This window comes from Loxodonta africana, chromosome 6, assembly GCF_030014295.1.
Source record: "Loxodonta africana isolate mLoxAfr1 chromosome 6, mLoxAfr1.hap2, whole genome shotgun sequence".
Taxonomy (NCBI): Eukaryota; Metazoa; Chordata; class Mammalia; order Proboscidea; family Elephantidae; genus Loxodonta; species Loxodonta africana.
The window spans coordinates 95,968,542-95,995,406 of NC_087347.1; the positions used below are offsets into that span (position 1 = coordinate 95,968,542).

The 26,865-nt window shown below is 38.0% G+C and overlaps 1 protein-coding gene across 29 annotated transcripts in view; it reads left to right on the plus strand.

Annotated features, from left to right (window-relative positions):
* Positions 1–26,865, plus strand: part of NEB (nebulin) — a 216,183-nt gene that overhangs the window by 30,523 nt on the left and 158,795 nt on the right. For all 29 annotated transcript variants that reach the window (XR_010322314.1, XR_010322315.1, XM_064287138.1 and 26 more), the window contains 19 exons: positions 821–928; positions 1,872–1,970; positions 2,794–2,898; positions 2,986–3,093; positions 6,852–7,163; positions 7,270–7,476; positions 9,121–9,225; positions 10,151–10,258; positions 12,230–12,541; positions 13,705–13,911; positions 15,903–16,007; positions 17,311–17,418; positions 18,686–18,997; positions 19,722–19,928; positions 20,397–20,501; positions 20,632–20,739; positions 21,006–21,317; positions 22,605–22,811; positions 26,407–26,511. Coding sequence is in view for 27 of the 29 variants with exons in the window: in XM_064287138.1 (XP_064143208.1) it covers positions 821–928; positions 1,872–1,970; positions 2,794–2,898; positions 2,986–3,093; positions 6,852–7,163; positions 7,270–7,476; positions 9,121–9,225; positions 10,151–10,258; positions 12,230–12,541; positions 13,705–13,911; positions 15,903–16,007; positions 17,311–17,418; positions 18,686–18,997; positions 19,722–19,928; positions 20,397–20,501; positions 20,632–20,739; positions 21,006–21,317; positions 22,605–22,811; positions 26,407–26,511 (3,240 nt within the window). In the remaining 2 variants the exon portion in view is untranslated. The remainder of the gene's footprint in view (positions 1–820; positions 929–1,871; positions 1,971–2,793; positions 2,899–2,985; positions 3,094–6,851; positions 7,164–7,269; positions 7,477–9,120; positions 9,226–10,150; positions 10,259–12,229; positions 12,542–13,704; positions 13,912–15,902; positions 16,008–17,310; positions 17,419–18,685; positions 18,998–19,721; positions 19,929–20,396; positions 20,502–20,631; positions 20,740–21,005; positions 21,318–22,604; positions 22,812–26,406; positions 26,512–26,865) is intronic.

Below are 26,865 nucleotides of genomic sequence, written 5' to 3' on the forward strand. Positions count from 1 at the left end.
ATGCTCATTATTTTAGTTGCATCAAGTAAATGCCCCCAAAGTAGAACAAATTCCAGCTAATAATTGCTCCCCAATCAACAAATTCGTCAGTACAACTGCTTTCAAGTATGTCATTAGCCAGTGTGGGAACACACCTATGCTAGCCACTGCACGTGAAGGCCGGTGTGTGCAAACACTTATTACAAATAACTGTTATCAAGTCTTATCTAATCAGAAAACAATTAAAATTATCCACCTTCAACTTGGCCTTCAGTCCTAACTTGACCATAACCCCCCCCCCCAAAAAAAACACCCATTGCCGTCTACTTGGTTCTAACTCATAGTGACCTTATAGGACAGAGTAGAACTGCCCCATAGAGTTTCCAAGGAGCACTTGGTAGATTTGAACTACTGACCTTTTGGTTAGCAACCATAGCTTTTAACCACTATGCCACCAGGATTTCCAATTTGACCATAGAAACATAATATTTAAAATTCCAGTGAGCAAACATATCACATTTGATTATCTAAATATAACAATTTCATTTACTCTTTTAAATACGGCTTTGAATTTCACATTTTCCAGACTGGAGTTAGAATTCCACACAGTTCCATTCAGTTGGAAATAAGGGTGGAATGGAATATATACCAGTTAGAAGAGAAGCAAAAACCTAAAGGCTGTAAATGTCCCTTGCCAAGGAAACGTTTAAAATAACTTTAATGTATGGAATGATGAGTCTGGTCAGAAACCTTAAAAACACCATTTTGGGCAAAATGTTAGTGATTTTACTTAATAAGGATGGCACTGAGCAAAGAAACAGACTTTCTCTTGGTGTTCTAGGTTGAATACAAAGCCGACTACAATAGCTGGATGAAAGGTTGTGGCTGGGTTCCATTTGGATCCTTAGAAGTGGAAAAGGCCAAGCGAGCTTCGGACATTCTTAATGAGGTAAGGCCAACGGGTGGGTCTTGTTGAGATATTTGTGAATGTGTCCTGTTAAAAATCCTAAAAACCATGAGAAATTCCTCCTTAACAGCGTCATCTGCTAGTAATCAATGCTGAGGAAGGAAACCTACCACATGCACGAATTATTCAGGTAGATAGGCGTACCACTTAGCATCACCACAATTATTTACGGTAACCGTGTACGATAGAAATCTTTTAACAACTTTATTGATGTAAAATTTATGTGCCATAAAAGCCACCGATTTTAGGTGTAGTTTGACAAGTTTTAATAAATTTATGCATGTAAATTCAAATTGTGCAGTCATCACCACAATGTAGATTAGAACGAGAATCCTCTACATTGGAATAGGGTAACCAGAAGTTGCCAGCTTCCAAATGGGACAGCTTCCCAGTGTCTCCTGTATCCCTGCATCAAGATTTGCCAAGCAAAAATCCTCTTTCTCTTATTAGTAATCCTACCTGTTGCTGTAGTTCTTCAATTCCTTCTCTTCAAACAGAGAGCTTCTCTACTCCAGGGAAAATCACAACTTTGAGAACTTGTTAATGTCATGCAAAACACCCCAAACCTCCTTGCTGGCTTTTCTATCAATTCTTTAGGAAACTTTGTGATGCTTCTGGATTCTGTTCTTGGTCTAGAGTGTCTTCTTTCATGTCATAAGCAAGAAATAAATGGGTACTTCAGGTCTGATTTCTGTGAGTTGTATTGCCCTAGACAGTCTAAAATGAAACTGATTTTCTAAACATTAGTTTTGGCATTGCATTCATTTTTTTTCCAAGCCAACCAAGAATCTAATATTTTCATATTTTATAATAAAACAAGGAAAACATCACGCTTGTCCATCCAAATAAATTCCAAAGATTTTGACATGTTAGCTTTCGGTGAAAAGTAATACAATTGTTTTCCTTTTTTCAATTTGCCAAACAGAAAAAATATCGCCAACACCCAGACACTCTCAAGTTCACCTCGATCGAAGATGCTCCGATCATAGTACAATCTAAAATCAATCAGGCCCAGAGAAGCGATGTAAGTCTTAATTCTGTCTATGCTTTAATACATGTTAACTAAGCAAATGTTAACTGATACAAATACATTTGTATTTCAAATGTACTGATTGCCTGTGTGTATTATGCAATCTGAACAGCCCCAATTACATAAGCTACTGTATAGCTGCCCCTGATTTTCATTAATAAGGTACGCCCAATTCATTTCTTTACAGCATTATGTGCAAAAGCACAATATTATAAATATAGTATTGACTGTCTTTTCGGATATTTGACATTGTTTTCCGAGGAAAAGGTAAGAGGAGCTTCTCTGAATAATAAAAACTACAAGCCTATTTCTAGGACAAGCCAAAAAGAATGAATATTAGCACTACACCAGACAAAGGAGCTAGTTTAAGTGAGAGCTAAGACTAAAATCACATATAGTCAAAACTCTCCTTAAAGTCCCTTTAATCTCCCACAGGTGTAGGTGGTTGGTATATTCTACCCGTCCTCCTTTCCTATGCTCGGGCAAGTGTCTATAGGTTAGCATTGCATCAGGTCTCCTTCCCTGGGCTCACTTCCACAAGGTGCCCCTACTTAAATGCAGAGGTTCCCAGTGCATAGCAAGGGATCTTTGCTAAGGCAGAACCAGAACCACGACAGGACCCTGCGGAATTGCATATGTGCCCTTGAATGACTACAGATATTTACAACTGAATATGGGGACAACACAGTGTCTTTCATAAAAAAAAAATCTCTGTGCATCTCTGAAATTATTTCCCTGCACCATTAGTGCTTTTCTTTGCTTTATTCGTTTGCTTATTTTTGTGTGTGTGTGTTTATTTATCTATTTTCTCTTCCAGGTCGTTTACAAAGCCAAAGGAGAGGAAATTCTTCACAAATACAGTCTGCCGGCTGACTTGCCCCAGTTCATTCAGGCAAAAGTCAACGCCTACAATATCAGTGAGGTGTGTGTGGACACTGCCACCGATGTGTGCACTAAGCCTTTTCTCAGGCGGCCTCCGAGTTATATTCAAATGATATTTTTCTTTCAGAATATGTACAAAGCGGACTTGAAAGACTTGAGCAAGAAGGGATATGACCTGAGGACTGACGCGATTCCAATCAAAGCTGCTAAGGCTGCCAGGCAGGCGGCGAGTGATGTAAGTCCAGCTGGTAGTCACACTTGAGTAACTAGAAAACGTGAATGGCATGAAATTGTGACCTAACTGGTAACCAAAAAGTCACCATGTCTGCTGTCCATGTCCACTGAAGCAAATCTGCTTGAAAATTATTCAGGAAGGAAAGTGCTCTAAACCGATTTGAATTTTCTCAGGACAAAGACTTTGCGTAACCTCTTACTGATAAGTTCTAATCAAGTACTCTAAGTTAAAATTCTCATCTCAATTTCTGCCCAAATTCACACCATTTCTCTTGTGGAAATAAAGAAATTACTTCCTATTTAGGTCATAATCTCCTGATCGTACAATTTTTATCTCAAAACTTCCTTAATTTATGTGATTTCACTCTTTCCCTTATTTCTCTCTTTTTACTTCAGTGCTTCTAATGATTCGGGCTTCACAGCCCCTACTAGACAGTTCGAAAACCTGGTGGAGTAGTGGTTAAGTGTTATGTCTGCTAACCAAAAGGTCAGCAGTTCACATCCACCAGGTGCTTCTTGGAAACTCTACGGGACAGTTCTACTCTATCCTACAGGGTTCCTATGAGTCATAATCAACTCGACGATAACAGGTTTGGTTTTGGTTTTTGCTTTAATAGTCAGTCATTATGTTCCATTAAAGTTTTGAATTTTATTTCTTATCCTGTCTTACCTCAGCCCAGATGGGAACTGAAGCCATTGTGCTCCTTTTTTTTTTTCCATTTTTTAAATTTTAATTTATTGTGCTTTAAGTGAAAATTTACAAATCAAGTCAATCTCTCCTATAAAAACTTATACACACCTTGCTGTGTACTCCTAGTTGCTCTCCCCCTAATGAGACAGCACACTCCTCCTCTCCACTGTGTAGTCACCGTGTGCATTCAATCAGCTCCTGTTCCCCTCTGGCTTCTCATCTCGCCTCCAGACAGGAGCTGCCCACATAGTCTCATATGTCTACTTGAGCCAAGGAGCTCACCCCTCACCAGTATCATTTTAGTCCAGTACAATCCCTGTGTGAAGAGCTGGCTTCAGGAATGGTTCCAGTTTTGGGCTAACAGAGGGTCCGGGAACCATGACCTTTGGGGTCCCTCTAGTCTCAGTTAGACCATTAAGTCTGGTCTTTTTACAAGAATTTGAGATCTGCATCCCACTGTTCTGCTCCATCAGGGATTCTCTGTTGTGTTCCCTGTCAGGGCAGTAATTGGTGGTAACTGGGCACCATCTAGTTCTTCCTATCTCAGGCTGATGGAGTCTCTGGTTTATGTGGCCCTTTCTGTTTCTTGGGCTCATATTTACCTTATGTCTTTGGTGTTCTTCTTTCTCCTTTGCTCCAGGTAGGTTGAGACCAATTGATGCATCTTAGATGGCTGCTTGCTAGCATTGAAGGCCCCAGACGCCACTCACCAAAGTGGAATGCAGAATGTTTTCTTAATACATTTTGTTATGCCAATTGACCTAGATGTCCCCTGAAACCATGGTCCCCAGACTCCAGTCCCTGCTACTCTGGCCTTTGAAGTCTTCAGTTGTATTCAGGAAACTGCTTTTGGTTTAGTCTAATTGTACTGACCTCTCCTGTATTGTGTGTTGTCTTTTCCTTCACCTAAAATAGTTCTTGTCTACTATCCGATTCATGAATACCCCTGTCCCTCCCTCCCTCCCCACCCTTGTAACCGTCAAAGAATATTTTCTTCTGTGTTTAAACTTTTTCTTGAGTTCTTATAATAGTGTCTCATACAATATTTGTCCTTTTGCAACTGCCTAATTTCACTCAGTATAATGCCTTCCAGATTCTTCGACGTGATGAGATGTTTCACGGATTGATCATTGTTCTTAATTGTTGCATAATATTCCTTATGTGAATATACCATAATTTATTTATCCATTCATTCTTTGATGGGTATGTTGGTTGTTTCCATCTTTTTGCTATTGTAAACAGTGCTACAGTGAACGTGGGTATGCATATATCTGTTCACGTGAAGGCTCTTAGTTCTCTAGGGTATATTCCAAGGAGTGGTATTGCTGGATTGTATGGTAGTTCTATTTCTAGCTTTTTAAGGAAACACGAAATAGATTTCCAAAGTGGTTGTATCATTTTACATTCCCACCGGCAGTGTATAAGTGTTCCAGTCTCTCCACAACCTCTTCAAAATTTATTATTTTGTGTTTTTTGGATTAATGCCAGCCTTGTTGGGGTGAGATGGTATCTCATTGTAGTTTTGATTTGCATTTCTCTAATGGCTAATGATCATGAGCATTTCCTCATGTATCTGTTAGCCATCTGAATGTCTTCTATGGTGAAGTACTGTTCATATCCTTTGCCCTTTTTTTAATTGGATTATTTGTCCTTCTGTTGTGGAGTTTTTGCAGTATCATGTAGATTTTAGAGATCAGACGCTGATCAGAACTGTCGTAGGCAAAAATTTTTTCCCAGTCTGTAGGCTGTCTCTTTACTCTTTTGGTGAAGTCTTTGGATGAGCATAAGTGTTTGATTTTTAGGGGCTGCTGGTCATCTAGCTTCTCTTCTGGTGCTTGTGCACTGTTAGTAATGTTTTGTGTACTGTTTATGCCATGTATTAGGGCTCCTAGCATTGTCCCTATTTTCTCTTCCATGATCTTTATCATTTTAGATTTTATATTTAGTTCATTGATCCACTTTGAGTTAGTTTTTGTGCACGGTGTGAGGTATGGGTCTTGTTTCATTTTTTTGCAAATGGATATCCAGTTATGCCAGCACACCACTGTGCTCTTTGAGGTTTAAATAAAATTGGTTCAGACCCTCAGCTGTTGTCCTGTAGGACATCCTCCCCCATGATTTCTGCAAATACTCTGAGGTTTTCATTTTTCTGATTCGCCCTGGCTCCTGGTTTGTACAAAGCTGGCCTCTTTAGCTTACTTGCCATCTCCTCTCTGGGCCTACTTCTCTTTCTGCTCTGCATGACCTAGAGATAGAACATAACACCATCTTTTTTACTTCTCCTCAAGTCCTAAACGTAATTTTTTGGTTATTTGAAATGAGGGTGAGGTTTACTTATACCAATGTGAATATTTGAATATGTTAAGACTGAATAATAAGGTCCTTGTCCTTAAAGTCCTGCCACCCAGAATTTCTCTCTGCCTCCTCTTTTCTCTGTGGGTGCTATCCTCCAGCAGGTTGCTGACCTCTCTTTCTCTCTCTGTCTCTTTCTCACACATACCTACCCCTTCCCTCACATCTCTGTTTCTCAATTTTCTAGATTCTCTCTAGGTCTCGCCAAGGAAGCTCAATTCCCCTCACTTTGTTATTCAGCACCGTTTTACCCACTACTGGTTCTGAGTCTTTCATTGAATATCTAAAGATTAAATAAAAATTCTCTTCTAATCAAGTAGCCAGCTACTTGGGGGTCTGCTTCTTTAGTAGTACAATATAATTGGTAGGGATTTTGAAGTATCTATTTTTTCATCTTTCTCTGTAAGTGTCTAATTGAAAAGGAAAAATATAGAGATTTATATTGTCACTGATATGAATTATGGTAACACCGCTACCCCAACCTCTCTCAGATGGGGTGGCAGAAGCAGCTACAGCCAGTCAAATGGGCTCTAAATAACTTTATTTTTTTTTTTAACCTGGCTGTATTTCAAAATATATGTAATTGATTATCCAATTGTTTTGTTATTTAAGTAGAGTGATTTCTGGGAAGCTCCATTGCTTCAAAACATGGCCTTATTGTTTAGTAAAATCTTCATAACTACATTTTAAAATATGTCCATCTTGGTTTGTAATAGGTTCAATACAAGAAAGATTATGAAACAGCCAAAGGGAAAATGATTGGTTTCCAAAGTCTACAAGATGATCCAAAATTGGTTCACTATGTAAAAGTGGCCAAGCTACAATCAGATCGGGAATACAAAAAAGACTATGAGAAGACAAAGACCAGGCACAACACACCTCGTGACATGTTCAACATTGTAGCAGCTAAGAAAGCTCAGGATGCTGTCACCAATGTCAACTATAAGCATCCTCTCCATCGTTACACCTACCTGCCTGATGCCATGGGCCTGGAGTTGTCTAAAAACATGATGCACATTCAGAGCGATGTAAGTGACATTGACTTGGTGAGAAAATGTCCCTCCAAATTCAGAGCCTGCCAGGACAGGAACCACTGTCTGGGCACTCACCTCCTCTTTTCTCTCTTTGCTGTAGAATGCCTACAAGGAAGACTATAACTCCTGGATGAAAGGCATTGGCTGGATCCCTATTGGCAGTCTCGACTTAGAAAAAGTTAAAAAGGCAGGAGATGCCCTGAATGAAAAGAAATACAGGCAGCATCCAGACACCCTCAAATTTACCAGCATCGTCGACTCTCCAGTTATGGTTCAGGCCAAACAGAACACTCAGCAAGTTAGCGATGTGAGTACTGCAAAAGAAAGGGGGCACAGGATGTGGAGGGAGGTGTTTTTAAAAAATAAATGTCATCTCAAGATTCTTATTTTTCTGAGCCAATCACTTTTTATTTTAAAATTATTTTATTAGTTTAATTTACAAATAAATTATCATTACTTTTAGTTTTGGCACTAACATTTTCTTTTATTTTGCTTTTTAACCTACCTTTTTAAAATTTCTTCCTTTTTAACTGCTCTTGAAGTACTGTGCTTTTGGATCAATTTGACATGTTGCAAAAATCTCTACTTCAGTATTACACACATATACACACCACACATATGCACAGAATGTAAGTTTAGATCCCAGCCATTTTATTGTGGCAAATTCATCCTATTGAATTCTATATTAAGTTGCTCGTATTTGCTTTTCATATATAAAACATTAGTACAAAGATATAATGATTCTACTTATTATACATATGAATGTATGTGTTTGCTCCTCAGAATTCATCATATATAATTAGAGTAATCCCCACTTACCTGTGGGAGATATGTCCCAAGACCCCTGTGGATGCTTGAAACCTCAGATAGTATCAAACCCCATAAATATAGTGTTTTGTCCCACACATACAGACCTATGATAAAGTTTAATTTATAAATTAGGCACAGAAGAGATTAACAACAATAACTAATAATAAAATAGAACAATTATAACAATATACTGTAATAAAAGTTATGTGAATGACAGAGTGGGATGGTGTGAGATTTCATCAGGCTACATACTTACTCAACACTTTTGGACCTCAGTTGACACAAGTTCCTAGAAGCAATTGCTTAATATTTGGGGGTTAATTGGAATATCAGCCATGTCAGACTTTACTTGTGATACGTACACACCAGTCTACATATGATATTTCATATAGTCATGCTTGGGAAAAAGGAGTTTCTACAATAAACGACAAGAGATGGAAAATCTGCTTGTGATTCCTATTCTGTTTTAGTTTTAGATGTTAAGCAATTCATTTATTTTTCATTACCAACAAGAGGTACAATAACATTGTTACGTTATATACTTTAATGTCTTTCAGTGAAAAGTGTATATAATTCTTTAAAATGGCAAAACCAGTTAAATATGATAATCTGTTCATATATTTATTATAATGATAAACTTTCTGAGTGTGCTGGATTCATGTATAAGGGCCTTAATATTATGAGAAAGTCATTATATGATTATACTGATAACAATGGTAATTGGAAAGTTTTTAGCAGAAATGAAAGACTCACTCTACCATTTTCATTCTTGGACCTTTAAGAGCTATAAACTCCACTGGCAAAGAATGAATTTATCTGATTTGATGAATTATGTTATTCATGTTTGAGTTTCACATTTGAATTTACTTTCCATTCATCTCTGGCAGTCAATGATTTCTATTTGCTAGAGATTTTTTTTTTCTCTCTATTGTAATACGCAAAGCTTGGTGTTTCTAAAGAAAACAAGAAGCCTAGGTTTTTTAAAAATAGGAAAATGTCTTTAATGATTTTTAATGATAGAAATAGTGGGGGTCTGTGCTGGGGAATAACTTCTTTAAGTTTGCTTTTAAGTATGCAATTAATGGATTTTCTTTTTTGCACTACCTGTAATACATCTTGTTTTTGTGGTTGTGCATTTCAGATCTTATACAAAGCTAAAGGTGAAGATGCGAAGCATAAATACACCATGAGTCCTGATCTTCCTCAGTTTCTCCAGGCCAAGTGCAATGCTTACAATATCAGTGACGTGAGTGGGGTCTTTGAAAGGGTGTAAAATGCAAACCTGAAAATAAATGATAAAATCTTAGAGTAGGATGGGACCTGGATAATTATTTAGGTAAATTACTTGCATAGCGCTGTTGGAGCATATCCCATGATGCTGGTTCTTTTTCTATTGAGTCAACCTTTTCAAGAGTAGGACAACTCTAATAATACAACATTCTTCTTTATATGGCACACAAAAATCTATTCCCCTAAAACTTGTACGCAGTTTTTCTAGTTTTGTCCGTGGAACAGGTTATCATTCATAAAAATAAAAAATAATAATAAATTAAATTATTTTTTCTTACAATCGCCCTAAAAATTTTTAAAGCTGATCGCCTGATCTTCCCTTGATCCTCCTTTCATAAGACAGAGCAACTTCATTTTCTCCATTAGTCCTTATATGTGATGATTACCCAAACCTTCATTACTGGATCCGCTCTCGTTTTCAATATCTCTCTTCAGTATATGGAGTCCCTGGATGGTGCAAATGGTTAAGATGCTTGGCTGCTAACCGAAAGGTTGGCAATTCAAGTTCACCCAGAGGCACCTCATAAGAAAGGTCTGGCGATCTACTTCCCCCAAATCAGCCATTGAAAAAACCCTGTGGAGCAGTTTATTCTGACACACATGGGGTTACCATAAGTTGGAATCAACTGGACAGCAACCAGTTGCTGGTTTTTTGATACGTACCTAAACCAGATTTGGGTGAATAATTAGTGTGGAGTCCAATGATCTTATGCTGCACAAAGTGTGATGCTTTATTAATGTGACTTCCTAAAACATCATGTGCTCTAGGGAATTCCTTTAGCTTATATCTGGAAAAGAACAAAACAATCCCAGCAGTTAAGGAATCCCTTTAGCTGATTAATACACAGCATACTGATATCCTTTTTGCTTTTCCATCCCAGGTATGTTATAAACGGGACTGGCATGATTTAATAGCCAAGGGCACCAATGTGCTGAGTGACGCTATTCCCATCACTGCAGCCAAGGCGTCAAGAAACATCGCTAGTGACGTGAGTAAAAATTTTGGGTAAAATTTGGGTGATTGGCTTTTCCAAAAGCTATCAAATGTGTGTTTGTTTAAAAGATACCTCATTGAAAACAATAAGCTGAATTAATGACATTCAAATTCTACAGAAGCTATTGTTTTGAAAACTTGTCACCTTTTCAATGTTTTTATGCTCTTTCCAGTTGACCCTACTTGGTAGAGCTGTCATGAATCTGACAGCAGCTTTCGCCCTGATTCATCACCCAAATTACCTTCCCTGACACATTTCCCTGGCAGCCCACATTCATTTTCAGTGGGAACACCCTGACTGACAGGAACACATTAAATTCAGATGACTGACTGCCTGCATCACAATTGTAATAAGAAAATTAGAAAAAGGTTCTATACAACGTAGAGATTTTTATAAGCCAAATGGGAAAAAGCCTGCTAGAATATAATTTTTTGATTCTGGCAAATTGATGCCCATTTCATGTGTAATAGAAAAATTTACATTTATACATAATCCTATCTTTGAAAAATAAATTTTTCAAAAAACACACGCTTTACTTTCGCGCACCATTCCATGGGCTACAATCTTGGTTTTAGAAAAGTCTAGAAGAAAGAAAGCAACCATGTATACAGACCACATTGGTGATGGGGTATAAGAACTCTCCTGTTTTTCTTGTAGACATATACTGAAAATGTCTTCCTCAAAGGTTTACATATAACGCATATCACTATGAAGTATGTTTCTAATTTTAAGGAGAAAATGAAAGCCTGAAGTATGACTTTATCAACTTTTCAGCACTTGCGCAATGATTTTTCTAGCCTGCCTAGAAATTACTTGATAATCCCTTTTACCGGCTAAACCCTTGTTTGTAAATTAGTGCTTATATGGCAGGCACAGAGTATCTGCAGGGTTTAGGTGGACTTGTATTCTCTTGTATAAAAATTGAGGTTTTGACCTATTACTGTATAGCTCTATCTACATTCCCACTGCTGACCCCAGCAGTGAGCGACCTTGGCAGCAGAGCTTTTGCCATTAGGTTTTTACTGACGGGAGAAGCCCACAGCAATTCTTGCCCTTACATCATGCCTCCTTAATTCATTTGTAGCTGCTTCAGCAGCAAGCTTGAAAAGTAGCTGCTGAGAAATGGGGTGGCTAACGACCCCACTACCTTTAAATTGGTGCCACCTGGGAAGAAGAGGGTTTTTGTTTAACTATATTAGGTCAACCTGAGACAACAAACACAGTAATGTTTTTTGCAGGGCTTCAAACCGGTTCAGTTCAGTTCGAATTCCTTCTAAGAATTTACATTCCCAGCCCCGGATACACTGGATCAGAATCTTAATTTTAACAAGATCCCCAGGTATAAAGATCTTGTTAAAATGTAGATTCAGATTTAGTATATTTGGTGGTGGAAGGGCGAATTCGCAGCAAGGATTACAATCAGAATGAGCTGGTTTGAAGCCGAGGCCTTCTGCTCCTCGCCCCAGAAGGATCTCAGTGTAAACTTTTTGTATGTGGAGTTCTCTTCTGCACCTTTTGTGCATGTGTCACTAGGCCAATGGGAATAGAAAACAGAAGAATTACTCAACAATTTCTAATACTCAGTCGTGTGAAATAACATCGGGTTAGTAATCCATATCCCTGTGAAACCAAGAGATACTGGTTTTATATTTTTAATATGCCATGTTCATATTAAATGTGAGCATTCAGGTGGTTTTTAAAAAGTTCTATGTGCAAATAATCTATAGAATTCATAGCAAAGAAAAGAAACTTGTTCAGAATTTATCATGACACCCCCTCGAAACCCCAGCAGTGTTTGGAATAAATGCTTTCCCTCTAAACACTCTGGAGGGGTGTTTGGTTTGTATTTTCAGTACAGTCTTCCAGAAAGTCACAATGTTCTGAGTGCCTTTGTGTCTGAATATAATTGCTGCACCAACTGTTATAAATGCCTAGAGCTTTGCTAACCAAATTCTTTCTCTGCAGTATAAATACAAGGAAGCCTATGAAAAGTCAAAGGGAAAGCAAGTGGGTTTCAGAAGTCTCCAAGATGATCCCAAGCTAGTCCATTATATGAATGTGGCAAAGATGCAGTCTGATCGTGAATACAAGAAAAACTACGAGAACACCAAAACTAGCTATCATACCCCTGGGGACATGGTCAGCATTACAGCTGCAAAGATGGCCCAGGATGTTGCAACCAATGTCAACTACAAACAGCCGTTACATCATTACACATACCTACCTGATGCCCTGAGTCTCGAGCATAGCAGGAATGTGAATCAAATTCAGAGTGATGTAAGTATGTGTAGCATAACAGACCCAGGGACGTGTGTACTTAAGGGATGATCATTTCTATTTTATTAGGCTTCAGAATCCAATAAGATTTTTTTAATGCACTTTAAAATAAATGCTCATTATTGAAAGATTAACAAAAGCATGAGATACAAGCTGTATTTTTGCTTTCTGTCCTTACGTCATAATGATTATGACATCTTCTTTATGGATCAAAAATAAAACCATATTCCGCTAACTATGCAAGCCACCTTGATTCTCAACAGGAGGGAGCGTGTGCTTTTAGTGGGCTGGCTTCAGTGGTAAAACCAACCAAACCCATTGCCTTTCAGCCAATTCCAACTCCTAGCGACCATATAAGACAGGGTAGAACTGCCCCATAGGGTTTCCAAGGAGCAGCTGATAGATTCAAACTGCCAACCTTTTGGTTAGCAGCTCAGTGCTTAACCACTGCACCACCAGGGCTCTGGCTTCAATGGTAATAGATGTATAATACAAAATAGGAGAATTCTCTATTCTTCTTGAATTCAGGAAAGTTTTTTTTTTCTTTTTTTAATGCAAGGTTACACTCTCATCCATGTAAATCTCTGGAATGAGTCACCTAGAATGAACCATCAAGGCTTTGTGATTGCAGCATGATTCATGGAGAGCTGCGCAAAGAGGGTGTTTAAAATTCAGGGCATTTCCTTCTGCAGAAGCCAGGTTTCTGGAAGAACTGTCCTCTGTAAAGGAAAGAAATGGTGTTCATTCACTGTTGTTCAGTAAAAATGTCTCTCCCCAGCTGAGATCAGGAATACCCTAGGTGGACAGTGTGGACTTACAGAGAGGCTTTGGATGAAACTAAAAGTTTTAGCGTCTTCAGTGAAAATAAAAAAGAAAACTCAATTTGTTTTCAAAAGAGACACTTTTTTTTTAGCAGAACTCATGGAAATATACAACGTAGGTTCCCTTTGGTGTCGTATAATGCACTCTATCAGCAGAATTGCTTTATCTTATTACCAAGCTCCAGGTAATGAGCTCTGTGACAGACATAATCAAGAGCTCCATTACAGACATAAGCATGCTGAAAAGAGTTACTTGTTTCTCAGGGATAGAATTGCAGATTTCAGAAACATCTCTTGAATATTCTCTAAGATGTCTCCTCATATGCAATTACTCTTTTACAGAATATATATAAAGATGAATACAACCAGTTCTTCAAGGGCATGGGATGGATCCCTATTGGTTCTCTGGAAGTCGAGAAAGCCAGGAAAGCAGGTGAAGCATTAAATGAGAAGAAGTATCGGCAGCACCCAGACACCATCAAGTTCACAAGTGTGCCTGACTCGATGGGTATGGTTTTGGCTCAGCAGAACACGAAGCAGCTGAGTGATGTAAGCATTTTCCCTTCAAAAATGCTTGTCCATGAATAACCCCTGCAAACGAGCCACTCCGACATCTTTCTTAGTTTAATATGTGAAGGTGCATCTATATTAGCAAATAAACTGCTTTCAGAGGTATAACAGGTTTTACTTTTTAAGCAGCTTGGATCTTGCTTAGGAAAAACGCGGAGATGGGAGGAGGGTTCCAAACCCACTTTATATTCCAAATGCAGAGAGTTTGTGCTAGTCAAAAGGAAACCCCTACCCATTATGCATTCAAAATGATAGCATTACTATTGTTGTTTGTGATTCTAAGTCAATTACCAAATAAGTTATGTATTACTCTGAGCTGCAATAATTCTGTCTAGCTGCTTGGGTAGAAGGCACAATGTCCTAATCCCCTTACGTAATAGTTTCCTGTTCTGAGAGGCTCTCAGGGAGAAGTTTCATGGGAGGAGATAAGCAGTTTGCTTTTAGAGTCATCTGGGGCCTCATTTCTGAGCCCAGGACTGTCTGGGACTCTTAGTCTTTCAGTCAGGAGCTAATTACTATGCTCAGTGCGTCATATCATTGGGTTATTTCATCTCATCGCCATTGAGTCAATTCTGGCTCATAGCAACCCTATAGGACAGAGTAGAACTGCCCTATAGGGTTTCCAAGGCTGTAAATCTTTATGGAAGCAGACTGCCACATCTTTCTCCCATGGAACGACTGGTGGGTTCGAACTGCTGACCTTTTGTTTAGCAGCCAAGTGCTTAACTACTGTGCCACCAGGGCTTCTTGTGGTAATTTCACAGTTCTTTTAAAATACCTTCACCAGAGAGAGAGATAAGTAAAAGGCAAGGAAGGGAAGACTTTTTGTGTTTTAAGCCCCCAGGTCTTGGAAAGTGGAGAATGCTTTGCTTGGCTCAGATCTGAGGGTTACCTGTAGATTTGTTACCTGTAGCAGCCCTCACATTACCACAGACTTTTAAAGATTAATTCTATTTTAGTGGTAATAGCTGGTGTCGCTTTGTCAGATTTCCTTTGTACTGACCTTGGTCTCACTTCTTACCGTGTTTTTCCAGTTAGCTGAAAAAAACTGTACACCTGCTGTAGTCTGTCCTTCCATCCCCCAAAATGCCATGGTCATCTACCTAGTTACTCAAGCCAGAAACAGGCAGTCACTCATCTGCTGAGTCAGGCTCCTAAATATCTCTCAGCTTTCCCGTCTGAGCATGCCTCTGCCCTTCACCTGTCTGGTGGACAACCATAATGACCTGTTAGTTGGGCTTTCTTCCTGAGGTCTCATTCAACAACTAGAAAGATCATCTTAGAACATGAATAAAATCATGTCACTCTTATACTAAAACCCCTTAATAACTTCTCCTTGAACTTAAAATCTAAACTTGTTGACTTGCCTCATAAGTCCCTCCACTCCATGGACCCTGCTTCCCCCTCCAGTCTATTCCCCTTGTCCTCCCTCCAGTCACATGACCAGGCGACTTTCATCCCTGAAGCCGCCAATCTCTTTCTAGACTAAGGGTGTTTTACCAGCCCTAGAATGTTCTTAGTCAGCCTCTCTCTCCTGCGCTTTCTCCAAGTTTGTGCATAAATGTCACCTCCTCAGAGAGCCTTTGCTGACCAGCCTATTACTCCCCTACAATTATTCCATCTGCCACACATCACAAATTTTAGCTATATTTTATAGTTCATGAGTTTATTGTCTGTCTCCCCTGCTGGACTACAAGCTCCATGAAGGCAGGGACCAGGTCTGCCCTTTCCACCACTTTAAAAGCCAAACCTATCACCATACCCAGCACACAGCACTGTCAAAAAATATTGGTGGAATGAATACATGATTATGTCTACTAGAGCCCTTACACTGTGATGGTTTAGGTATTTACCTGGCACGTGGAAAAGCAGAAATGATAGCCTTCATTATAAAGAGTGAGAGCTTGATGAAACACAGTATGTCATTTTGTGACATAATGAAATTTGCATGCTACCTTCTTTCCTTTTAGTTGAACTACAAGGTGGAGGGGGAGAAACTGAAACACAAGTACACTATGGACCCCGAATTGCCTCAGTTTATTCAGGCCAAGGTCAATGCTCTCAACCTGAGTGAGGTGAGTATTTGGCCTGGTGCCAGTCTAGTTTTGCTTATGACAGCTGCTCCTCTCCAGTTCTGTGAAACTGTCAGACTGAGAAGTTTCAGAGAAACAAAGTGAATGTGGTTTTTTCTGAGTCTCCAGATTGAATCCTTATTGCAGAACATGAGACTAGGGGGCTCTGTAAAATGTTGTTTAATGCCGTTGTCGTTGGTTGCCGTCGAGTTGAGTCTGACTCGTGGCAACCTCATGTGTGCAGAACAGAACTGCTCCATAGGATATTCAAGGCTGTGAGCTTTCAGACGCAGATCACGAGGCCTGTCTTGTCAAGTGCCTCTGGGTGGGTTCGAACCTCCAATCTTTCAGCTAGTAGTCAAGTGCTTAACCATTTGTGCCACAGACTTTTCTAATCTGTGGGTCGTGACCCATTAGTGGGTGATGAAATCAATTCAGTGGATTATGACCAGCATTTATTATTATTATTAATGCAACAAAATGGGTAGATAAGATTGGAAAACGCAGGAATGCATAGTCTGTAGTAAGGATAAGCTTTGTTTTCTAAAACTTTTGTTTTAGTTATTTATTAGAGCTTCCACAATAGGTTAGTGCAATTACCTTCAGAAACATATTTCTGTAACTAGCCTTTCTCTTGGGTATTCTAGATACTTAATTATTGATGATGTTTAAATACACTTTTTTTTAAGTTGATAAATTTTAATTTAAAAACAATCAAACTTGAATAACATTATTCATTTCTTAAAAAATGGCTTACTCATTCTTCCCAAAGTTTTCAGCTCTCCTTGGACTCCAAATAAATTTTTTTACTATTTATTTTTTGCTTTTGTTTTATTAATTTTTTTCTCTAATTTGTAAGTAATATATACAAGCAAAACAGTAGGATTTATTAAAGCTAGCTGGTATCACATCAGAATTTTTTATATTAATCTCCATGTTTTTCGGTAAGTTTCAAATGCTTCATTACAAATAAGAAGTGCGTGCTTATTAGAGAAAATTTGGAAAATATAAAAAATAATGAAAGAAAAAAATTAGCTGTTATCCTGCATTCAAAGCATTACCTTCCGTCTTTTTGTTATGTAAACACATACATTTTTAAAGAGGTTGAGATCATACTGTGCATACAGTGCTGTTTGCTGATGTTTTTAAAAGGACACATAGAAGAAGAACTAATAGCCCTAATTCCATGAGTTTTCTGAATAGAAAGGGATATATAGTGACATGTTTTATAAGAAAGATTTTAGCATCCTGTTTTATTCCTTTTTTAATTATGTCAAATGATGACATAATATTTTCTGTTTTGAAGGCTCATTACAAAGCAGACTGGAAGAAAACCATTGCTAAGGGCTATGATTTGAGAACAGATGCTATTCCAATAGTTGCCGCAAAAAGTTCACGGAGTATTGCTAGTGATGTAAGTCTGATTCGAAAGTAGTAGACTCTCTTTCTGTATATTTTTAAAATCTTTATATGTTTTTGGGTTATATGTGTATGAGGCTGTATGAACTAAATTAGGTGGCAAATAAGGAAATTATAATGTAAAAATATTTCCTAATATCCTAAGGGCCAATTCTTTTTTAAAATATTGCCTCACTTAAAATATTTTATATAATTTAAATAAAATATAGTTACTACAAAGAAGAAATTTTTTTTTCAAAACTGAAATATTTGGAATTCTCGTTAGTATTCTTGTTAGTAACGTGGATACTGCTTTCTATTTAGATTTTGTCAAGAGAGTCTTGGTATACTACAATATTACTGAATCAAAACAGTGTCCAAATGTTTGAAAAGAATACAATTTTTTTGACTTTGTAATTTCAACAAAGAAAAATGTCTGATGACAGCCAGGAATAATTATAGATTAAATTAGAGAATTTTAATTAATTAGTTAATTTAAAATTTTTTAAATTATATTCTTCATGTAAATTGATATAATAAATACCTTGGTAGAGTAAAAACTCATTCATTTGGAGTCCAGTATACTAATTTGTACACAGACATTGCTAAAATTTACTTACGATTATGCAAATACTTTATAAGGCAATAGAAACAAAATAATAAATAAATAAATACACATCAAATACTTAATAAATGAACCCTTCAGGAACTTTTGAGCATATTTAAAGAATCTACTTATAAATTATATGTAAACTACAAATCATTCAATTCTTAATTATTCCCAGAGCAGCTTTCAAAACCATCCATTAAAGATAGTTTGCTAGTTGTTTATTTAAAAACACTTGAAAAAATTTTCAAAACCGTATAAACTTAGACTTCACCTAAATTCAGACTGAATTTGGCTTTCAGTTAATTTGTTATATAAATATAGTTTAATATTATTTAATATAAAAAGATATTATTTATACTTGATGTAAATAATTACAAATTTAATATAAAATGATATAAGTATAAATTAATATTATTAATATTATTAATATTATAATGACCCTATAGTAAGTACCCTATAGAACAGAGTAGAACTGCCTTATATGGTTTCCAAGGAATGTCTGATGGATTCAAACTGCCAACTTTTGGTTAGCAGCCATAGCTCTTAACCACTATGCCACCAGGGTTTCCAATACTAATATTAATAAATATAGTTTATTATAGTTTAATATATAGCTGAGTATTTTCTATGTTCTACCATATCAAACTTCTGTCTGCCCTTCTTTTCCATATAGTTCAAATATAAGGAGGCTTATGAGAAAGCCAAAGGCAAACAAATTGGATTTCTCAGTCTTCAGGATGACCCTAAGCTGGTTCACTACATGAATGTGGCTAAACTACAGTCAGATCATGAGTACAGAAAGAACTACGAAGCCACCAAGACCAGGTATCACATACCCTTGGATATGGTCAGTATGACAACGGCAAAGAAATCTCAGGAAGCCACTACCAACACCAACTATAGACAGCCCTTCCACAACTACACGCTGCTGCCAGACGCCATGAATGTGGAACACTCCAGGAACGCGATGCAGATTCAGAGCGATGTACGTAGCAGTCTGCAGATGTGTCGGCATAGGGCTACTTACCCATTTCCAGCCAGCAGGAAGGCAGGACAAGAACTAGGAATTCCACTTACTCCAGGGACAAGAACTACGAAACTCCACTGACTCCATCCTCAATCCAATGAGACTCACTGTCATTAAGGATCCCTTCTAGGATTTGAAATTTTAGGATTCTACTCATTTGAGTGATATGTAACTTTATTTTATCATTATATGTTAAAAAAAATTTTTTTTTTACTCATTTGAGTGATATGTAACTTTATTTTATCATTATATGTTAAAAAAAAAAAAAAGTTGGCTGTTAGACCAGTATATCATATATTTGGGGAAAAATCAAGAGGTTCAAATGGGTGATGTATAATATCCCTTCCAGTGTAAAATTCTCTTCCTTACTGAAAAGGAAGATGGGATGTACTCTATGTATCATAGGCTGGGGTGGGTATGACTCCTTTCAGTTAAATTTTCATTTCTTTTCCCCTAGAAAATTGTTTTTCAAAGCAATTGTCAGATCAAGATTTCCTGTTCAAAACCACCATGTGTGCAATTCCTTTTATAGTTAACATTTCCCAAATGACAGTAGGGAGGAAAGAGCAGGTTTAGGTGCCTTTTTTTTTTTTTCTTTTTTAAATAATGACGAAATCATCTAGCAAAAGGAACTCAAGGCCTGACCCTTTCTGAAATGAAATTTCCCTTTTTTGTTGTAAAGAACCTATACAAATCTGACTTTACCAACTGGATGAAAGGGATTGGCTGGATCCCGATACAGTCGCTGGACGTCGAGAAGGTTAAGAAAGCAGGAGAGATACTTAGTGAGAAGAAATACCGCCAGCACCCGGAGAAGCTGAAGTTCACCTACTCCATGGACACAATGGAACAAGTACTCAACAAAAGGAACAAACTGAATATGGATAAGGTAAGAACTCACCTGCTAGCCTCAGCCACAGAAACTCATGGTGCTCAGGGTACTGAGCCTGGCAGTGCCCCTAGAGTTCTCTTCCACATCCTTATTTTTCTGGCGGTGAGAGTGGTGGTGGTGGTGGGGATTGTATACATTTCACCATGTCTGAAGACTTCTCTCTCACACTGATGCTCAAACTGTCCTTCAACACCAGGCTGAGGCTGCAAGACAACTGCAATACTCCACACCGTTGTGAGGCCAGGACAAAATGACATTTGTCACTTAAGTGGAAGGGGGCTTCCTTGCCTGATGATCTTTTTGTTGTTGTTGTATATGCAGTTTCCCCAGCCCATCTTCTTGCTATTTCAGCCCATTTCTTGTATTTGATTTAACCTCTTTGACCATGAGGATGTGGAATCTCTTCTTTTTAGTAGCATTTTTACAGACTTGTGCTGCAAAGTCATATGCCTGATCTTGTTGCAGAGGCGCTACATTGAAAAATGGAACAAAGACAAGACCACCATTCACGTCATGCCTGATACTCCAGATATTTTACTCTCCAGAGTAAACCAGATCACCATGAGTGATGTAAGTAGATGGAGGACAACAACAAACAGGGGGAAGAAGATTGAAGGGAACGAATAGTTACGGAATGTCTGTCTTGTCCATGCCACTTTGAAATAAACAGATGTGATTGTTTTTCTATTTCATTTTTTAGAAACTGTACAAAGCAGGCTGGGAAGAAGAAAAGAAGAAAGGGTATGACCTGAGGCCTGATGCTATCCCAATAAAGGCTGCAAAAGCCTCTAGAGACATCGCCAGTGACGTAAGTGATTCCACTGGACCTCCTTTAGGCTGAAGGAATATGAGTGTTGACATGTCATGGGGTTGATAACCAATGTCACAAAACAACATGTACACTAACTGTTTAATGAGAAACTAGTTTGTTCTGTAAATGTTCATCTAAAGTACAATAATAAAATTAAAAAAAAGAAAACTACACCTATAGAAGAGCTAAGGACATCTAGTGAATGATACATTGTTTTCTTTTCTTCACCATTTTCACCGTCATGCTTTCTCTTCTGTCCACAGTACAAATATAAGCAAGCCTATGAACAAACCAAAGGGAAACACATTGGTTTCCGGAGTCTAGAAGATGACCCCAAACTAGTACACTTCATGCAGGTGGCCAAGATGCAGTCAGACCGAGAATACAAGAAGGCATACGAGAAATCCAAGACATCCTTCCAAACCCCAGTGGACATGTTAAGTGTGGTGGCTGCCAAGAAGTCTCAGGAAGTGGCCACCAACACCAACTACAGGAATGTGATCCATACCTACAACATGCTTCCAGATGCCATGAGCCTTGAATTGGCCAAGAATATGATGCAAATCCAAAGTGATGTATGTGAAAGCCACAACATTTAAAGAGCTTTTGCTCTGTGCATATTAAGCAAATCATGAATGACTACAATTAATGAAAAATTTACGTTTCTGAGAGAAATTTGTATGCGATTTCCCAACAAGGTGTTTTATTTTCCACTTTGAGGTTGAATTTATTTCTTTTAACTGGTTGTCGTTGTTAGGTGCCTTTGAGTTGATTCTGACTCATAGCGACCCTATGTACAACAGAACGAAACACTGCCCTATTCCTGTGTCATCCTCACAATCGTTGACATGTTAGAGCCCATTATTTAACTAAAGAGCATTAATTCTAGAAACTTAAGTCTTATTTTCTACTATTGTTACTGTGAGCATTGAAGTCTAAATGCAGCAAATGAAATTTGGCTTCAGAAAGAGTGTGTGGAAGGAAATTCATCTAGCAAGGAGGATGAGGGACATAAAAGACTCCTGATAGACAAGTAAAAGGGAAAGCAGGAAATCAAACAACTTGATAGCTCCTGGCTCTCAAACCCAGCCAATTTTAATTATGTGGTACTTCTAACTTTGTAATTGCCTATCTTACTTACTAGTGAAATATTGAGAGGTAATGTTTGAGGTAGCTTTTAGAATAAATGAGGAAGACAGAAGGGTAGAAAGCCAAGAATTCAGCTATAAAGCCCATTTGGTGGCCTGTGGGGAAGTGAATTTTAGGTTAGGAACCAAAGGCAGGCCATGCTGAGCCTATATTTTTCTTTGGGAATGTAAAAGCTGAGTTATTCATTGCCAGAGAGGTATATAAGTGTCCAAATGAAAGCAACCATGATGCAGTTTTGGAGGGAAGTGCCAGAGCTGAGGGGGGAAAAATGAAATTTGCCCAAAGTCCCAGTAGGGTTTCTGGCACGTCCAGGGTAGATATGACAGTGTTCAGTGATCAAACGCTTGCAGTGAGAGGAGAGGAGGAACGGGTTTCTAGAAGTCGTTCATTAACCAAGGGACTTGGGAATATTTGCAGTAAATTAGGCTAGCATAGTCACCTTGTGACAATTGTTTCATGGCAGATTAACCTGTCTAGTGTTTCTCAGCACATTTTGTTTATGAAGGCATTGAGAAAAACAATGAAATCACAAAGATATTCCTGCTTATTTTAAATTTCTCTTGCAAGGAAATGTAAAAAAGATAAAAATTGAAAGTTAAAAATGATTGAAGTTCAACATACTATTGGTTGAAACCTGAAGCGGGAGTTAAATGCATACTCAATTCTTGGAAGCTTTGGTTTCGTCTTATCATTGTCTGTTTCCTTCTTTGCAGAATCAGTACAAAGCTGACTATGCCGACTTCATGAAGGGCATTGGATGGCTCCCTCTGGGTTCCTTGGAAGCTGAGAAAAACAAGAAAGCCATGGAGATTATAAGTGAAAAGAAGTACCGCCAGCACCCAGACACTTTGAAGTATTCCACATTGATGGACTCAATGAATATGGTCCTGGCGCAGAAAAATGCAAAAATTATGAATGAAGTAAGTCTTTCAATAATGTAGTGTTCCTGTGTGCATCAGAGAGAATTCAGGCATATCCTACATTTAATCTAAAGGTTTTGCTAACTCAGTGCTTCACTTTACTTCAGCAGCACACATGCTAAAATATATTGAGGTTTACTCTACCTTGTTGTTAAAAAAAATTATCCATAATGAATGACCCCCAAAATATTTAATGAACAATCCTATCTCATAAAACCAAAAAAAGATCAAATTCATTACCATCAAGTTTCCAACTCATGGTTACCCCATGTGTTACAGAGTAGAACTGCTCTGTAGGGTTTGCTTGGTTGTAATCTTCACGGAAGTAGATCACTAGCCCATCTTCCATGGTGCAGCTAAGCAGGTTTGAACTGCCAATCTTCAGATTACTAGTCGAGTGCAAACCATCTGCTCCATCCAGTACCCTTCTATCTCATGCTGTTGTTGTTAGGTGCCGTCGAGTCGGTTCTGACTCATAGCAACCCTATGCACAACAGAACGAAACACTGCCTGGTCCTGAGCCATCCTCACAATCGTTGTTATGCTTGAGCTCATTGTTGCAGCCACTGTGTCAATCCACCTCGTTGAGGGTCTTCCTCTTTTCCACTGACCCTGTACTCTGCCAAGCATAATGTCCTTCTCCAGGGACTGATCCCTCCTGACATGTCCAAAGTATGTAAGATGCGGTCTCGCCATCCTTGCTTCTAAGGAACATTCTTGTTGTACTTCTTCCAAGAGAGATTTGTTCGTTCTTTTGGAAATCCATGGTATATTCAATATTCTTTGCCAACACCACAATTCAAACGCATCAATTCTTCTTCGGTCTTCCTTATTCATTGTCCAGCTTTCACATATCTCATAGAGGTAACAAAATAAATAGGGTGTCCTCTCTTTTCATAAGGAGCCCTGGTTGCACAGTGGTTAAGCGCTTGACTGCCAGCTGAATTGAACCTATGAGCCTCTCCTTGGGAGAAAGATGTGGCAGTCTGCTTCTGTAAAGATTTACAGCTTTGGAAACCCTATGGGGCAGTTCTATTCTGTCCTATAGGGTTGCTATGAGTTGGAATTGACTCCATGGCAATGAGTTTTGGTTTTCTTTTAATACACACCTTTAAAAATAAGTCTGTCTCAGGTGAGGTGGAGTAGCAGTTCATGAAGCTGAATCAGCAGAATATTTGGCTGACAACAGCTGAGTGTTGCAGCCCACCCCTGATTCCCAGCTCCTTTGGTTCAATTAGAACAAATTCCCCCAGAGTACATGTCTATAGTGCTCTCTGAGCCAGAGCTTTCTCTGAGCAATCATGAAAGCAATTGTAGACCAGCAGTTCCCTGGACTGTCAATTATTCTAGCTTTTAGAAAAGCTTTACTATAATTTTATATATATTCACCATGAGATAATACTATGACCAACAAGCACATCAACCTTGGATGTCTGCTCTTAAGTTAAAAATAATAAACTTATAGCACAGCACTGGTTATATTGTGTGGATAACAATTAGAAAAGCCTTTCATTAACAAAACGGAAAAAAAAGATTATTTGAACCTTGACATTAAACAGTTGCAGAAACTAGTTGTTTCTAATTGGGCTGGAAACATAAATCTGAATATGTAAAGTCTCTAAGTAAATCCCCAGGAGTCTTCAAACAAAGAAAGTGAACAGATTTATTGAGAAGGCTAACATCCTTGAAAGAGATCTGCCTGTAAGACAAGGCACAAATCTCCATGCCGGATTTAGAAGCTAAGCCATTACAAGCATATATTTATTTTTAAATATTAAATTAAGTACTTCCAATTCTTTCCTTTGTAATTATTATAATTTCAGGATAATGATGTAAAAATGAGAATCATAGAAATAGAATATGTGGCAGTGGGAGATAACTTGGTGATATAAAGTTAGATCCCTTCATTTCAGAGCTGAGGGAACTGCGGTCCAGAGAGACAGTGACTTCCCTAAAGACACACAGCAGGTCAATGACTGTAACTGAACTAGAACCAGGATTCTGATTCCTAGTCTAGCGTTCTTTCCACTAGAACTGACATGTTTAATAGTATCGTCACTTGCCACATGTGGTGATACAAATTTAAGTTAATTAAAATTATGTAATAGTAATAATTAAGTTCCTTATTCTTATTAACCACATTTCAAGTGCTCAATAGACAAATGTAGCTAAGGGGCACTGTACTGAATAACACAAAATATTTCCATCATCTCAGAAAGTTCTATTGGATAGTACTGGTGTGGATTCAAGGGTCAGAAAACTATTTTTATAAATAAAGTTTTATTGTAACATAGCCAGAGTTATCTGTTTACCTGTTGTCCGTGGCTGCTTTTGTGCTACAACTACAGAGTTGAATAGTTATGACAGAGATCATATGGCCCACAAAGTCTAAAATACTTACTATCTGGCCATTTAGAGAAAAAAAAAAAAAAATTTGTTGACGCTTAGTCTAGAAGAGTGCTCACAAAGTTATTTATTGAAAATTAAACCTTTTTTTTAAGACAAAGAGATGGCATTTCTTACTTACCAGGTTGGCAAAGATTAGACAGTTGTATTATACCCAATACTAGCATGGGAATTTATATTATGCAAATTTTTTTATCAGTAGTTTATTAATGTTTGTTAAAATTTAAAATTTGAGTAACCATTAATCTACAGAACTCCTTATGTATGTGTGCAAAAACATACATACATGTACAGAATAATATTTGTTGCAGCTTAGGGTCTCTGAAGGGAGATGGCTGAGATGGAATTCAGGGTACAGCATGTTTTTTAGGCATCAGTACCTGTGGAAGGATGATTAGGCAGAGGGAGAAGTCAAACTGTAATGTGGACCCAATCCCATGGAGAGTTCTTGAGTGTAAAGAACCTCTCCAAGTGTTCTGACATTGGGCAGAAATGGCCAGGCATTTATACCCCTACTTTGATAGTCATTTGGATGTGGCCACCCTGGGAAGGTGTACCCTTGAGTAAGACAACAAACCCTGAAGCTGACAACTGAAGTTGCCAATAGTTGGGATAACAAGTCTTTCCATCTCCATGTCCACCACAAAGACTATGGCATCATCACTTATAGTAGAAAAAGACTGGAAACAACAAAATGTCTATTGATCGAGGATTGGTTAAATCGATTAAGTTATACCTCTTGATGGAATACTATACAGCTCTCTAAATGAATAAAGTAGATTATTTCAAGAAAGCTCAAAGATGTGTAATTTATATTGCTAAGGAAAAAAGCAAGACGTAGAACGTTATGTATAGTAATGACCTCATTTACATTAAAGAAGGATTCCAAGTGGGTTTTAATATGCCCAGAAAATTTGGGGATGGAGATGCTATCTCTGGACTGTAAGATGGGGGATGAGGGAACTCTTGCTTTTCATCTTACATCCTGTCCACTGAATTATTTGAATGGGTGCATTTTCCACTTATGACTCAAAAAAGAAAAAAAAAAAACCTAGCTAATAAAAAGATACATAAAAATACATGAAGTAATTATATACATACACAATGGTTTATATATACTAAGTGAACTCCTTTCAAGATTTTCAATACTAGCTGCCACATTTTTATTGATTTATTTTTTCCTTTCTAGCACCTATACAAACAAGCATGGGAGGCTGACAAGACCAAAATTCACATCATGCCTGATATCCCCCAGATTATTCTGGCGAAGGCAAATGCTATTAACATGAGCGATGTAAGTATAATTCCCCTGTTGTCATCTCTCTTTCCATCCCACTTAAAAAAAAAATCATTTACCTCAAGTATGAGAGTGAATGTTTTAAAAGTAACAGTGTAAACCACAGGTGAAAATCTTCCTTTCTACTCTTGCTTACTGAGAGTTGGAGTGTTTGCCAATGGCGTTTGGGCCAAGCACTTAGGAACTGGAAGGGTGGTTGGATTTTGTTTTAGTGGCAGCCATTCTATATCAAATCAAGAGACTTGGCAGGAGGAGAAGGGCCTGGGAGCCAAGAGCAGAAAAAAAGGAAATGAGAATACCAAGACTTTTTCCTTGGAGACCTCCCCATAAAGTTATTCAGATGGTCCTAGA